The sequence below is a fragment of the Trichomonas vaginalis genome, chromosome II (assembly GCF_026262505.1).
Source record: "Trichomonas vaginalis G3 chromosome II, whole genome shotgun sequence".
Classification (NCBI taxonomy): Eukaryota; Parabasalia; order Trichomonadida; family Trichomonadidae; genus Trichomonas; species Trichomonas vaginalis.
Window position 1 is genome coordinate 9,455,174 of NC_067204.1, and position 16,017 is coordinate 9,471,190.

General features: G+C 32.6%; 6 protein-coding genes across 6 annotated transcripts; 2 read left to right on the forward strand and 4 right to left on the reverse strand.

Moving 5' to 3' along the window:
• Positions 1-4,772: 4,772 nt before the first annotated feature.
• TVAGG3_0514230 (uncharacterized protein) lies at positions 4,773-5,387 on the forward strand (the record flags this gene model as incomplete). Its single annotated transcript, XM_001306288.1, has 1 exon — positions 4,773-5,387. One exon carries the CDS (start codon positions 4,773-4,775, stop codon positions 5,385-5,387), a length of 615 nt encoding a protein of 204 aa, XP_001306289.1.
• A 2,043-nt stretch (positions 5,388-7,430) lies between these two features.
• On the forward strand, positions 7,431-8,708 carry TVAGG3_0514240 (glycosyltransferase family; the record flags this gene model as incomplete). The annotated part of the gene is made up of 1 exon (XM_001306287.1): positions 7,431-8,708. One exon carries the CDS (start codon positions 7,431-7,433, stop codon positions 8,706-8,708), a length of 1,278 nt encoding a protein of 425 aa, XP_001306288.1.
• Positions 8,709-8,756: 48 nt separating this feature from the next.
• TVAGG3_0514250 (SAP domain family) lies at positions 8,757-9,569 on the reverse strand (the record flags this gene model as incomplete). Its single annotated transcript, XM_001306286.1, has 1 exon — positions 8,965-9,561. The coding sequence occupies one exon, from the start codon at positions 9,559-9,561 to the stop codon at positions 8,965-8,967; it is 597 nt and encodes a 198-aa protein (XP_001306287.1).
• A 549-nt stretch (positions 9,570-10,118) lies between these two features.
• Positions 10,119-11,863, reverse strand: TVAGG3_0514260 (spectrin binding; the record flags this gene model as incomplete). The annotated part of the gene is made up of 1 exon (XM_001306285.2): positions 10,143-11,861. The coding sequence occupies one exon, from the start codon at positions 11,859-11,861 to the stop codon at positions 10,143-10,145; it is 1,719 nt and encodes a 572-aa protein (XP_001306286.1).
• Positions 11,864-12,563: 700 nt separating this feature from the next.
• TVAGG3_0514270 (uncharacterized protein) lies at positions 12,564-13,972 on the reverse strand (the record flags this gene model as incomplete). The annotated part of the gene is made up of 1 exon (XM_001306284.1): positions 12,724-13,932. The coding sequence occupies one exon, from the start codon at positions 13,930-13,932 to the stop codon at positions 12,724-12,726; it is 1,209 nt and encodes a 402-aa protein (XP_001306285.1).
• A 415-nt stretch (positions 13,973-14,387) lies between these two features.
• Positions 14,388-15,819, reverse strand: TVAGG3_0514280 (L-threonine aldolase-related family; the record flags this gene model as incomplete). Its single annotated transcript, XM_001306283.1, has 1 exon — positions 14,388-15,416. One exon carries the CDS (start codon positions 15,414-15,416, stop codon positions 14,388-14,390), a length of 1,029 nt encoding a protein of 342 aa, XP_001306284.1.
• Positions 15,820-16,017: the final 198 nt, after the last annotated feature.

A 16,017-nucleotide genomic window follows, 5' to 3' on the forward strand; every position in this document is an offset into this window, starting at 1 on the left:
ACGTAGCTTACGTGGCATTTTAAGTGAAGTAAAAAACGGTTTTTGACAGATGTTTATATGACACTTTTTGTTCAGCACAAAAAACTACTCGGTCAACGTGTTGTCAGTTTTGTAAAATAACCGTCCTATCTCATTCTATAAGGGGGAAAGGCTTCTCAAAGTATACTTCCTTGGAACGCCCGTAACTTTTCCTGTAGCGACGATAGACCCTTACTTGTCCGGACAAAGTTATACTAAACATCTTCAGGGCTAGAGGGCACGAAGTGCCTGGAGGCCCCACTACTTTTTTTTTTTTGATAAATATTAATGTCATAATAATTGAGAGCATGTAGTAATGAAAAATTAATTGATAAATAATAATATTAAATAGGGTGATTGCATTGATCAATACATATATATGAATGAATTTCGATGTCAAACCGTCAGTCATATTGTTAGTCAAAACGTCAGTTATATTCTCATTCATACACTCACTCAAACCGTCAGTCATATTGTCAGTCAAACTCTCAGTCATATTGTCACTCAAACTGTCAGCCAATTATCAGCTAAACTCTAAGTCATATTCTAACTAAAGCCGTCACTCATATTGTCAGTCAAAACGTCAGTCATGTTGTCACTCAAACTATCAGTCTTATTCTCACTCAAACTGTCAGTCATACACTCTCTTAAACTATGAGTCATATTGTCACCCAAACTCTCAGTCATATTCTAAATAAAACCGTAAGTCATAGTGTGTGTCAAACTGTCAGTCATATTGTCACTCAAACCGTCAGTCTTATTCTAACTAAAAAGCTAATTCATAGTGTCTGTCAAACCGTCAGTCATATTGTCAGTCAAACTATCAGTCTTATTCTCACTAAAACCATCAGTCATACACTCTCTTAAACTATGAGTCATATTGTCACCCAAACTCTCAATCATACACTCACTCAAATCAACAGTCATATTGTCACTCAAACTGTCAGTCTTATTCTAACTAAAAAGCTAATTCATAGTGTGTGTCAAACCGAAGTCATATTGTCACTCAAATTGTCAGTCATACACTCACTCAAATCAACAGTCATATTGTCACCCAAACTCTCAGTTATATTCTAAATAAAACCGTAAGTCATAGTGTGTGTCAAACCGTCAGTCATATTCTAACTAAAAAGCTAATTCATAGTGTCTGTCAAACCGTCAGTCATATTGTCACTCAAATTGTCAGTCATACACTCACTCAAATCAACAGTCATATTGTCACCCACACTCTCAGTCATATTCTAAATAAAACCGTAAGTCATAGAGGCTGTCAAACCGTCAGTCATATTGTCGGTCAAACCGTCAGTCTTATTCTAACTAAAAAGCTAATTCATAGTGTCTGTCAAACCGTCAGTCATATTGTCAGTCAAACTTTCAGTCATACACTCACTCAAATCAACAGTCATATTGTCATCCAAACTATCAGTCTTATTCTCACTAAAACCGTAATTCATATTGTCACTCAAACCGTCAGTCATATTGTCATTAAAACAGTCAGTCATACACTCACTCAAATCAACAGTCATATTGTCAGTCAAACTATCAGTCTTATCCTAACTAAAAAGCTAATTCATAGTGTCTGTCAAACCGAAGTCATATTGTCACTCAAATTGTCAGTCATACACTCACTCAAATCAACAGTCATATTGTCGCTCACACTCTCAGTCATATTGTCAGTCAAACCGTCAGTCATATAGTAAGTCAAACCGTCAGTCTTATTGTCAGTCAAACTATCAGTCTTATTCTCACTAAAATCATCAGTCATACACTCTCTTAAACTATGAGTCATATTGTCACCCAAACTCTCAATCATACACTCACTCAAATCAACAGTCATATTGTCAGTCAAACCGTCAGTTATATTGTCACTCAAACTGTTAGTCATACACTCTCTTAAACTATGAGTCATATTGTCACCCAAACTCTCAGTCATATTCTAAATAAAACCGTAAGTCATAGTGTGTGTCAAACTGTCAGTCATATTGTCACTCAAACTGTCAGTCTTATTCTAACTAAAAAGCTAATTCATAGTGTCTGTCAAACCGAAGTCATATTGTCACTCAAATTGTCAGTCATACACTCACTCAAATCAACAGTCATATTGTCACCCAAACTGTCAGTCTTATTCTCACTAAAACCATCAGTCATACACTCTCTTAAACTATGAGTCATATTGTCACCCAAACTCTCAATCATACACTCACTCAAATCAACAGTCATATTGTCAGTCAAACCGTCAGTTATATTGTCACTCAAACTGTTAGTCATACACTCTCTTAAACTATGAGTCATATTGTCACCCAAACTCTCAGTCATATTCTAAATAAAACCGTAAGTCATAGTGTGTGTCAAACTGTCAGTCATATTGTCACTCAAACTGTCAGTCTTATTCTAACTAAAAAGCTAATTCATAGTGTCTGTCAAACCGAAGTCATATTGTCACTCAAATTGTCAGTCATACACTCACTCAAATCAACAGTCATATTGTCACCCAAACTGTCAGTCTTATTCTCACTAAAACCATCAGTCATACACTCTCTTAAACTATGAGTCATATTGTCACCCAAACTCTCAATCATACACTCACTCAAATCAACAGTCATATTGTCAGTCAAACCGTCAGTTATATTGTCACTCAAACTGTTAGTCATACACTCTCTTAAACTATGAGTCATATTGTCACCCAAACTCTCAGTCATATTCTAAATAAAACCGTAAGTCATAGTGTGTGTCAAACTGTCAGTCATATTGTCACTCAAACTGTCAGTCTTATTCTAACTAAAAAGCTAATTCATAGTGTCTGTCAAACCGAAGTCATATTGTCACTCAAATTGTCAGTCATACACTCACTCAAATCAACAGTCATATTGTCACCCAAACTGTCAGTCTTATTCTCACTAAAACCATCAGTCATACACTCTCTTAAACTATGAGTCATATTGTCACCCAAACTCTCAATCATACACTCACTCAAATCAACAGTCATATTGTCAGTCAAACCGTCAGTTATATTGTCACTCAAACTGTCAGTCTTATTCTAACTAAAACCGTAAGTCAAAGTGTCTGTCAAACCGTCAGTCATATTCTCAGTCATACTGTAGTTCATACTATCACCCAAACTGTTGTTCATACTGTCACTCAAACTCTAAGTCATATTGTCAGTCAAACTGTGAGTCATATTCTCTCTCAAACCTTGAGTTATACTGACAACCAAACCCTCATTCAAAATGTCACTCAAACTGTCAGTTATATTCCTAGACACATTCAAACTTTCAGGCATATTGTCAGCCAGATACTCAGTTATAGAGTCACTTTTTTGTCATTAATGAATTCAGTTATAGATTCAAACATACATTCGGTCCAATATTGGATCATGCAGTTAATTCTACATTTTTTAACTTGTAAGTCATTATTTATGAAAATATTTAAAATAGTGTAATTGCACAATGATGTGCAGTATTATCTTTAATATTAATATTGTAATATGATATTAGATTTTATCATATGAGATATTAATATTGATTTATGGATCACTGCACAATGATGTGCAGTATTATCTTTAATATTAATACTGTAATATGCAATGTTATATTCTAATTTGAATGTTCCTTTTTAACCTCATGATTTCTTCTCACTGATCTGCCTTTTTATGCAGCATTTTGTATTTAATCTCTCTTATCCTTTAGATTCTCTATACTTTCCATCTTTCTAAACCAGATTCCATTGTTAATTCTTAAATTAACACAAATCTTAAATTTCATATTAGTCATTGATCTGAAGTTATTGAAACATCTGACGTCTTTAGATTATCTTATCTAATATTAAAATGATTGATCTATTTACATTTTTAAAATAGTCCTAAAAAGTCTCAATATTTATAAAAGCATAATAAAATTAAATTGTTTTAATATCATTTTGTAAATTATTCGTTTACTTTATGGCTAGGGATGCGTTAAACACGCCATTTGACCGGGCGTACATTTTTTTGTTCGCCCAAAAATTTCGCCATTTGAGAAATTCAAAAATTAAAAATAAAATTTTAATCTTGATTTTTTTATTTTCGTGATTTTTTTGAAACTTACATAAGCGATGAAATACTTTTTTTAAGTAATCGTTTATTATATATAAATATATCTTAATAAATTTAATTCCTTAAGGTAGAGCGTGTTCAAATTTAAAATCTCATACAATATTTTCTTAATGGCGTATTTTTCTGAGGTCGCCCAAATAAAGGCGAATTCAAAATTGAGAACTCCAAGGCATATGGCGAGTATTCAAAATGTACGCCACTTACAAAATATTGAATGTGGATTATCAATTTTTTGGCGTGTTCAATTTCAAATTTTGATATTTATGTTTATTTTATTCAGTATAATGCTAAGAATTAAAATATAAAATTCATAGAATTTTTTCTTTGAAAATATTTTACATTTTTATTAGACCACTCCTAGACTAGTCATCAGGTTATCCTCAGATCATCCTCAGACTACTCCTTATCAGATTACTCATCATCCTCAGACTACTCCTTAGACCCCTCCTCATCAGACTACTCCTCAGATCTTCCTCCTGAGACTACTCTTCAGACTACTCCTTAGAGTCCTCCTCATCAGACTAGTCCTGAGACTGGTCCTCAGACTACTCCTGAAACTACTCCTCAGATTATCCGCAGACTCCTCCTCAGATTATCCTCAAACTACTCCTCAGTCTAATCCTCAGACTCATCCTCAGATTATCCTCAAACTCCTCCTCAGATTATGCTCAGATTATCCTCAAACTCCTCAGATTATCCTCAGACTACTCCTCAAACTCCTCAGACTACTCCTCGGTCTAATCCTCAGACTCCTCCTCAGATTATCCTCAGACTCCTCCTCAGATTATCCTCAAACTCCTCCTCAGATTATCCTCAGACTCCTCCTCAGATTATCCTCAAACTCCTCCTCAGATTATCCTCAAACTCCTCCTCAGATTATCCTCAAACTCCTCCTCAGATTATCCTCAGACTCCCCCTCAGATTATCCTCAGACCCCCCCTCAGATTATCCTCAAACTCCTCAGACTACTCCTCGGTCTAATCCTCAGACTCCTCCTCAGATTATCCTCAAACTCCTCAGATTATCCTCAGACTCCTCCTCAGATTATCCTCAAACTCCTCAGACTACTCCTCGGTCTAATCCTCAGACTCCTCCTCAGATTATCCTCAAACTCCTCAGATTATCCTCAGACTCCTCCTCAGATTATCCTCAAACTCCTCAGACTACTCCTCAAACTCCTCAGATTATCATCAAACTCCTCAAACTACTCCTCGGTCTAATCCTCAGACTCCTCCTCAGATTATCCTCAGATTATCACTTTACATATATATATCGATAACTAAATAATTACTTATTATACTTTCTTTATTTTTTTTTAATTTTAAAATAATATTAATATATCTTTCTACGTTTAATGATGAAAAGAGAAAGAGGAGTAAAAAGAGGAAAGAGAAAAGAAAGAGAGAGAGAGAGAGAGAGAAAAAAAAAAAAGAGAAAGAAAGAAAGAAAAAAAAGGACGGCGATAATTTTGTATTGTTTTGTTATTCGGCCGAATGGCGGCTACTTCGTACCCGCCATTTGGCCCCAAAAATGGCGTATTATTCTATTTTTAAACGGTCATGGCGTAAAACCGTCGCATCCCTACTTTATGGCATAGTCTTGAAAAAGTATCAAAAAACATTATCTTAATGGTCTCTAAAGAGGTTAGGTAGCATACACACAGATATGCTAACGTGGTAAAAAGAGATTTATTGCAAAAAGTCCAAAATAGTATATTTATTATCAAGATTCGCGTGGAAACGTACGAGTTTGGGACGAATAACTAACATTCTTAAACATTTAGTAATACTCTGATAAGTACAAGTCCTTAGATGCGACATATGGCTTCTTTTGTTCTAACTTACCAAATTCAAGAACTCAAGTTGGCAGTAACTCTGTACTAAACATACTCTAAGAGCTTGTCATTATTCCGTGTATGACAAATCATACTTTAATGTTTTACTCGTTGAATAAAGAATGCTTGATTTTGAAATCGAATGTTTTTGCTTAAATAGTTCCAGATTCTTGAACTAGGGACGGAATTAGAGGACACGTCTTTGCTGGTTAGTCGCGTGCTTGATGACAATATGCTACAATTATAATAAACGTACAAAAGGGACGAAAATTGAGAGCTTGTAACTTTCAACCCTTGATATTTCATGAGGCAAATGAACAAAATTTCAATGAAAAATATATAGAATCAAGTGTTGATTATAGAAACAAAACTGAAATGCAAGATTCTGTTTTGAGATCCATTGCAAATTTTGTTTGGTTTACATGTCAAAAATTAATAAAATGATTGTTAATTTATATTCAGTGGTTCAGATACTTTCTCCATCAGTAATAATCAAATACTTTTTCAATTCAAACTTCTTCCAATTCTACTTTATTATTCATGCGCTTTATGTTTGCTATTATATTCGAATGGTAGCTCCTATTGGAGGATTACATCCATGCAGAAGCTATATTCTTGGATTTTTCCTAGTGTACAGTCCTAGGTTCTTTTACGGAAGAATTGTTCACTCTACATTGCCAGAACTTCAAGATTATTCAGTGATTTTTAAATATACGTATGTATGGATTTCTCTTAACTTAATTCCGTTTGACCTTGTATTTTCCATTATCAGATTGCAACTTGTAATAACTTTAGTACAAATTTTATCATTTTTCGGAAATTCAATGCTTTTAAACAATACGATGTATAACTTGATCACATACTTCCAACAGGATTACACAAAAGTGATTTTTAGCATCATATTGTGCTTTAGTGCTCCATGTTTCATTGATTATCTCGATTCTTTACTATTTGGAGCCAAAAGAAATATTATCATCAATAGAAAGATACATTTTATTATGTTATATCCATTCCATCGGATCAAAAGATTAGCTTTGTTTTCATTTCTTCAATTAGCTTTATCTCAGCCTAACTGGATATTACCAGAGAAATATATAATACCACTGTATTCGCTTAATCTTCCTTTTGCTATCATATCTGCAGGTTTATCCCTATTCGACATCCTAACTCATCATGGAAACATGTTTTTCATGTTCGACTTTATATTCCCGAAGCCATTTGTTACATTAGTTACTTTCTACCCTTCATCAGGTGAAAGTGCGATGATTAGAGCTAAATCAATACCAGAAAACCTTAGTAACGTCAATTGAATACTTGTATATTTATATATGATTCATATATTAATAAATTGTTAGTATTTTTATAGAAAAAATTTAATTATTGATTTTTTGATAAGATTTTTTTGCTTTTTATATTGAATTCAGCCTATACTTAGTGGCATTATGGTTTGAACTTCAACTATCTCTTTTAATTTGTTACTTATTTATCATGAATGTTCTTCGAGAGCGTCTGATGTTCTTGTGCTCTCGGCAGAAACGCATGATAGCCGTAATTTTTCTGATAGCAATATCAGTTGTTGCATCTCTGATCATTTATATTCCAAAATACCTCAAATATTTGGATTCTCAATGTTATATTCCAATTTTTAACACTACAATCAAAATAAGCAGGCATTTACCTTCAAGTTATTTGATAAAATCACAAAAAATCCTCGAATATTATCATATTGACCCAAATAATCTTATTATTGATGAATTATCAAGAAAATCTTACGATGATTCCGGTGTAGTTTCATATAACACCCATGATAAAGTCATTAATTACGCTCAAAAACTATCTACCACATATGCAGTTCTTCAAAATAAGTATGTAAATTCTTGGTCTTTGATATGTGATGGAAAATACATATACATTATGGAAGATTACTGGGCATACAGATATGACTTAAAACAATATCAGCATACTCTCGTAGGAACTTATGAAAATGTGATTGCAATTGGAGATAGACATGCAGATGAATACGGGCATTTCTTTATAGATGTTCTAGCACCACTTATGTGTATACCTCGCGACATTTGGAAATATTCAAAAATCGTTGTAAAAGGAAATAATCCATATTGTACGGAATTATTACTCAGTTTAAACTTTACAGTATCACAAATACTTTACCTCAAAGAAGGAGAATGGATTTTAGCAAAGAATCTTCATACAACGCTTTATCCTCCTTCTTATTTCAGACATCCAGGAACTGCATACAGAAACCTTTCAATTTACTTGAAACAAGCATTTGGAGTGTATGATATAAAGCCAACGCGCTATGTTTTAATGAATCGTGATAAAAATCAAAAAAGAAGAATTTCAAATCTTGATGGAATTAAAACTATGCTTTCAGTGCTATACCCTGATATTCTATGGGGTGATTTACGTGATTTGTACCCAGATATTCGTTCTTCTGCAGTTTCTTACGCATCAATTAAATTCTTATTTGGAATTACGGGTTCAAACCTCATTAGAACATTTTTCATGCATCCAAAGACTGTTGTTGTTTCTTGTCAGCTCGATTTCAACGATTTTAACATGCAATCAATAGCTTTGGTAAATGAAGTCATGTATTTTACATTTTCAACAAGAGGATATAACCATTATACATATCTTCCTATTTATTTGCATGTTGAAGATGCTTTACGCGCAATTAAGATTGGAATGTATGCTGCAGAGCATGGAAAGTTCCCAACTAACAGTACAGAGTACCCATACTTAAGATAAGTTTATTTTGTTTTGTTATATGTATAAAAATAGAGTTTAATTTTTAATTTTATTTATTACAAATGGTTTGGATTAGATAAATGTTCCAACATATGTGTTTGCTTCCTTAATGCAAAAATTACGTCATTCAAGTTAAGGTTTGATTCAAATTCTGATATAGTAACCAAATTCTTGTTAGAAATAGGAAATTTATATTTAGCAGGTAAATTGAGGCTATTTATAATATATAAAGATAAACCAAACAAAAAAAGAAAAATCAATTGAGGAATGAGTGGAAACTTAGTAAGAGAATTAGTGCCACAATAGAGAGTACGAGTAGCATGGTATATTTTTTCTTAGAATTTTTCCTTCTATTGCTAAAAGCAAGTGGTGCTTTAAGTGATGCAACACTTGGTGATGTACGAGTGTTGAAAGTCACTTTCTTTTGCGGAAGTATAATTGGCGTAACTTGCTGGTCGATAGGTATTTTAGGAGGAGTTTGAATGTTTTGTATTGTATTCTTCCCTGCTGGAATTGGAGATCTTTGAACTAATGAAATATGTTTTTCCTCATTTTCTGGATCATTAGGTTGCAAAAATGGTAATTTGGTCTTCGGCTTCTTAAAAGAACCTCCTCTCGGGAGTGATATTGGAGTTAAGAGCATCTGTTTGACGGTCGATGAATCTTGAATGATATTCATACTGACATTTTCTCTATTATTTTTCATCGACATCTTTTCATTCTTGTAATCTTGCAAGCAAGAAATAATGTTTGCCTTTCTCATTGATGATGTAATGGAAATACCGCGATGTTTGCATGCTTGCCTGAGAATAGGAACTGTATGTGACTCTAAATTATCCCAGTTTAGCTCCATAAAAGATTTTTATATGATTTTGTGATTTCTTTAACGTATAGATATTCAAAATAATTTTTAATGTGAAAAGTCATAAATTTGAATGTATCAAGATGAATTGATCAGTTTAATAAAGTCGCTTGTGTGTTTTATTGATATGTTCTTTTCGAAATCACTTTTCAGATGAATTGATTTGTAGATGAAGCATTTCAAATAAGATAGTGAACAATAATGATGAGTGTTATACTTATTTGATTAAGTTTCACCTTCAATAATGAAGTAATTACCAAGAAATTTAATCGAAATCATTTTGTAACTCCTGGAATTTATATTCCCACTATAGAAAAGTTTGTATATAGCTTTGACATTGTAATTTCACAATTAATAATAATTAAGATGACTAGTGTTTGTTTCCTTCTTGGGGTGGGTTCCTATAGGGATATTTCCTAATCTAATTAATTTGGATGCAATAACATAACCAAATGCTTTATAAATTAATTAATAACAACAATAATATTACGAAGATTATTAAAGTTTAAGAAAAATTAATAAAAAAGAATTTATAACAACAATAATATGTTTATATTACAATTTATTTTTGTTTATTGTTGGTAGTAATCAAAAGGCAACTTCTTATTGTTATCTAAAGCATGATAATCAGCTCCATGGTCCAAAAGGAACTGGATGGCATCATCTTGATGAGTCTTGCATGCGTAATGGAATGGAGTGCAGTTAAAGTCGTCTTTTGCTTCGATATCAGCTCCCCACTGCAAAAGAAGTTCAATTGAATAAGGATATCCCTTAGATGCTGCAGTATGAATCAACTGAGTTCCATCAGAAAGCTTCATATTGACCATATCTGGCCATCTCTTGAAGATATCAGCCATTGCGCGCCTGTTATCCTCTTTAATGGCTACTTTTAGCGCTGTCTTGCTGTCCCTGCGGTCCATAAGTAAATCAATTGCCTTTTTACCCTCTCTATCCGGAATATCATTTCTTGGATTTTTGGTTTTGAGAAGATCTACAAGAGAAGTGCTTTCATTGATAATTGCATAATGGAGTGCTGTCCTTCCAAGACCATCTTTAGCATTGATATCAGCTCCGTTGTCTAATAATAATTTGATTATCTCTGGTCTATCGTATTTTGTGGCTTGTTGGAGTGGTAATGTACGAGCATCGCCATATTCATTAACAATAGCGGGCTTTCGTTGAATAAGACTCTTTGCTTTTTCAATATCGTTTGCAAGAATGCAATCAAAGATATTCTTTGGATTCCTTGGTATTGATGGTTCCTTAGGTTTATGAATTGGTTGAACTTTGATGATTTTCTCAGGAAATTCAAAATTATCGTAAATAATTTGAGGAACTTCAACGAGAGATCTCTCGAACGCTTCTTGTTTCTGCTTCTCAAGAAGTTTCTTTGCCTTTTCCGCTTCTTTGGCCTTCTTTAGAGCTTCTTTCTTTGCATCATATTCTTCTTTCTTCTTTCGAGCCTCTTCTCTCTGCCACTCTGGTGTATTTCTCTTTGGATCGTTCTTTCTCCACTGTTCTTTGATGTAATCAATCTCTTCTTTCAGATGATTTGTAATTTGTTCGACTTGTTTCTTATGATCAGCGTTTAATTCATTAAGAATCTGCTGTTGTTGCTCTTCGGTAATTGGATTATTGATACGGTTCTCGAGATATTTAATTTTATTCAAAATTTCTGTTTCTTTCTCATGAATTTCCTTTAATTTTGCGTTGTGTTGTTCTAAGAGCTTGTTTATCTCTTTTTCTGCATCTCTTTGCTGAACAAAGCATTTGTAGTCTGTAGAATCGATTTCGTTTTTAATATCCCATTTAACTGCATTTAATCTAAACATTTCTTCTTCATATTCATTTCTTAGTACATCTAGCTTTTGGTTATAGCTTGCTTCTATCATTTGAATATGATATTTATTTTCATTTGTTGATTCTAAAGGAGGTTTCACTGAAATTACTGGATTCTCTTCAGGCCATGTAAGGATTTTCTTGATCTGCATGCAAATATCTAATCCAGAGAATTGTTTGTTTTCTTGATTCATTTCTTCGACTGAAGATGAGCAATTTCGTTTGTAAACACGTGCAAAGTTTTCAATAATGTATATTGCAACATCCTTTGCGAATTTTCCTTTATGTTCAAGAATCAATTGTGATGAAATATCAATTGGAAGATAATAAAACTCTGGAACGATAACAAAATCATTAAGAAATACTGCTAATGTTTGCATTAGCTGTGTAGTATCCTTTCCAAGTCGTTGAGCTTCTTGAAATCTAGCAATAACTCGAATAAAAGAACTCATTTATAATTTTTTGTTTATTTTTATGATTTTTATGTTTGTAAAAAGTTCCTGTGACCAAAATTTTAGCATTATATTTACATTGTTATGTTTTTAATGAAAACATCAGAAATTTCGAGTTTGATCATGATTGAATGAATATTCAAATTTGAAAATAACTGTTTAGGAGCTTGGTAACATTGAAATCATTTCCATATAGAATGCTTGAGTATTTTGTTAGTTAGTAAGCATGAAGCACTGATTAATAATTCAATATGGTCATTAGCTTCACTGCTAAACCAATAAATTAAGCTTATTTGGTATATGTTGTCATCAACATCATAAACATGAATCATTTCTGTTAATGATCATGGATCTATGAGAACAAATTTTGTGGATTCTAAAAAGCCATTTTTCAAGGATATATCATTGCATTCATTCAATATAAATATATTCTGTATACGCATCGGTCTATGTTGGTACATAGTACTATAGACACTTTTCTCTTAATTTCTTCGTATGGGAAGATTGAGATGCCTAAATTTTCCTATTATAAAAATGCATTCACATTGAGCCTAAAGTAATAAATATAGCAAGTGTAATTTCTTTTTGAAGATCAATATATTTCTATTTTCCTTTTCTTATCTTATATTTGATTTGGCATGATGCAGAAATCAATTCCAAAGATGATTTAATTGAAGAATATCAACAACAGAAATAAACAAAAGAGATATTTTGTATGTATATGATACTAGTTAAAAAACAACAACTAAATGTTAAATTTATTCAAAAGATGAAAAAAATAGAAAAATTATTCTAAAAAGAATAACAAAAATAACAAATTAAAAGGATAGAATGTACAAACACAAGCCCATGATGTCAAATATTATGGTTTCATAGCAGGAATTGAAGATCCTTCTTCGTTATTCATTTTTATCCAATTTTTCACATCCTTTAATATAAAGAACACACAAACAACTAAAACTACAATGTTTATCGTCGAAATTAAACCAATTGAAATTTTGATATTATTTGAAAATTTGTAACGAGGAGTGATGATGCAATCCATGTCAAGAGTTATATCGAATTCCAGTGTCGAAATGTTCGTTTTTGAAAAGAGTTTGAATTTTGAGTTGATTTTCACGTCGCTCTCTGTTTCTGCTGGTTCATCAACCTTTCCAGAAATAAATATATCAGATAGAGATTCTGTTAAGTCGATATCGAATGATTTTGGACCATTTTTGTATAATATTAAATTTGGAGCGAGCCGAACACGTGAAAGATGGCGTAATTTGATGACACTGGTTTCATGATTTGTGTTGTATGCGAAAACAGCATATTGAATGACGCTTTGGCGGATTTGATCGAAAAATGCAATTGTATTGCCAGAATTGTTAACTGCTTGCATGTAATTGATATGGAATATTGTATTATAGACGTACATCACTGAATTATATTGGTAAACATGTCCATTTGTTGAATTTAAATAATTTACCGTATGAGAGTCTTTTTCTATCATTTGGTTTCTTTGAATAGCGTATATAGTTGATGGATGTGGTGATTCGTCTGGTGATCTGTAAATAGATGTGCAGTAAAAGACAGGAATGTGGGTATCTTCGGCATAAAGGAAATGACCACGATCATTGGAAGAGCATGAGTCGCAGCATGTTGTTGAGATGTTTGCTGTGCCAAATCTAAGAAAGATGCATCCACCTGAAAAATTGGACCTGCATCCAACGAAAAAGCATTTAGAAAATAGAATATTTGAATCTGGATGTGAATTTGAATCTGCTATGACTGCTGTACTTGTAAAATTACTGAAGGAACCTCTCGTAATTGTAATTTGATTTGGATATTTCGTTGTATAATTAATTGGATAGAATGTTTTATTTCCGAAAGTGAGTATTGAGTAGATTGCTGGTGAAAGACTGTTTGAAAATACTGCTTTTGAGATTAATAAATTTCTTTGGTTATAAAAAATTGGAGAAACTATATATTTCGCTCGCAGATTGTTTGCTTTGATATTGTTGCCCACAAATAATGGAGATTTATCAAGGTGATGAATATGTAATGAAGATAGAGTCAAATTCAACATTTTTGACAAATTTGCCAAAGAATTGACTTCTTTATATTAGAGAATGCAAGGTACCAATATCTGTATCATAAAGTTGCATTTTACATGAATTTTAATAAAAATTTCATAATCCCTTCATACGAATGGCCTAAAACTTCACGAATAACAGTATATACATATGCTTATAATACATTATGAATTCCAAGGCTTTCGTTATTACATTTATATCCGTGGTACCTTTATTTTATGGAATCGAACTCTTTATTTTGAAAAATCTATAAAAATCATCATTATTTACAGGCTCACTTTATCAGCATTCTCCTATTTATTAGCTTTGATCATATATTATTTACTCAAAATTATCAGATAACTTTGATCAACACAATTTCTCTCTAAAGAAATAACTTTCAATCTTTATGATAATGAATTATTAAAAACTAATGAAATGCATCAATAATTACAATTTATAGATTTATTTAAAGCAAACTTTTGATGAGAGCAACAAAGTCATCAACTTCTTTTTCTGTTGTCTGCCAAGATGTGACCCAGCGATATAATGAGAGATTACCCTCCCATTCATAGAAGTGAGCGCCTGCCTTGTACAATTTCTCAGCCAATTCTTTTGGAAGAACAATGAAGAATTCATTTGTCTTGAGAGGTAACCATGGTTTAATGCATGGAACATCCTTGACACCATCAGCTAAACGCTTAGCCATTGCATTTGAATGTCTTGCAAGTTCTAGCCAAAGATCATCCTTCAAATATGCAAGCATTTGCATGGCAAAGAATCTTGTCTTAGACATAAGTTGGCCAGAACGTTTATGGATGAAATCGAAGTTCTCAGCATCACTTGGGTTGAAGAAAATAATTAATTCACCATGAAGTCCGCCATTCTTTGTGGCACCAAATGTAAGAACATCTACACCAGCTTTCCATGACATTTCGGCTGGTGTGCAGTTGAGGTTTACTAATGCATTAGCAAATCTTGCGCCATCCATATGGACTTTGAGACCGTACTTGTGTGCCTCATCGCATATCTCTTTGATTTCTTCAAGTGTGTATACTTGGCCAAGTTCTGTTGTCTGCGCAATTGAAACAACTACTGGTTTTCCTGCATGAGGACGTAAATAATTTGAGAAATTGATGGTTTCTGATATGAGTTTCGGATCAAACTTGGAAGGAGATTTTGATCTATGCATAAGGCGTGCGCCACCAGTAAAGAAATATGGAGCTGTGCATTCATCTGTAAGAATATGAGCTGAATCTGAACAAAGAATTGTTCCATAAGGAGGGCACAAAGCTGATAATGCTAAGCAATTGGCTGCTGTTCCAGTTGATGCGAAATAATAGACAAGATCATGTTCAAAAACTTCTTTTAATTTCTCTTTTAAAGCTGCTGTTGAAGCATCGCCTCCATATGAGTTATCTGTGCCTTTATTTCCCTCTACAATGGCTTCAAGGATCTTTGGATGAATACCTGAGATGTTGTCTGAGCCAAAATTCATAATGAAATGAGATCATTTGACAATTATTTCTCATTCAATTATTGAATGTTAACAACTGATATTGAATGATTTCAAAGAGTAACTAATTGAGGGTATTCGATAAGTTATTTCTCGCTAGTGGATATTCACTAATATTCATTAAAATTTTAAATTTGGTCAGGCCATTTGCCTAAATTTGAACCTCTCTATCAAATTGATATGAATCTTTTCAGAAGGCAATATTTTATAGATGAATATGGTTTTCACTGATTCATTCGATATGAGAGTTATCCTAAAAATTTGGATCACAAATTGTTTGAAGATTCACAAAAATTGAATTCGACCAAACAAATAAAATTTTAAGGAATAACTGTAATTGATACATTATTTCATTATTAATTGAAAGGATAAATTTAAATAATCGTTATCGTCCGAATCAAAATAAAAGAGTTCGCAGTTTTTTAATAGTGTGCAAATAAAATGTCGAAACTATTCCCAATGAGTCCTTATTTAAATTACCAGATATTTCCCTATTGCAAAAATGCGAATAAAGTAAAATTCGCATTTTTTCATTATTAATTAACCTCGGTAATGGATTAAAAAAACAACTAAATGTAATTCG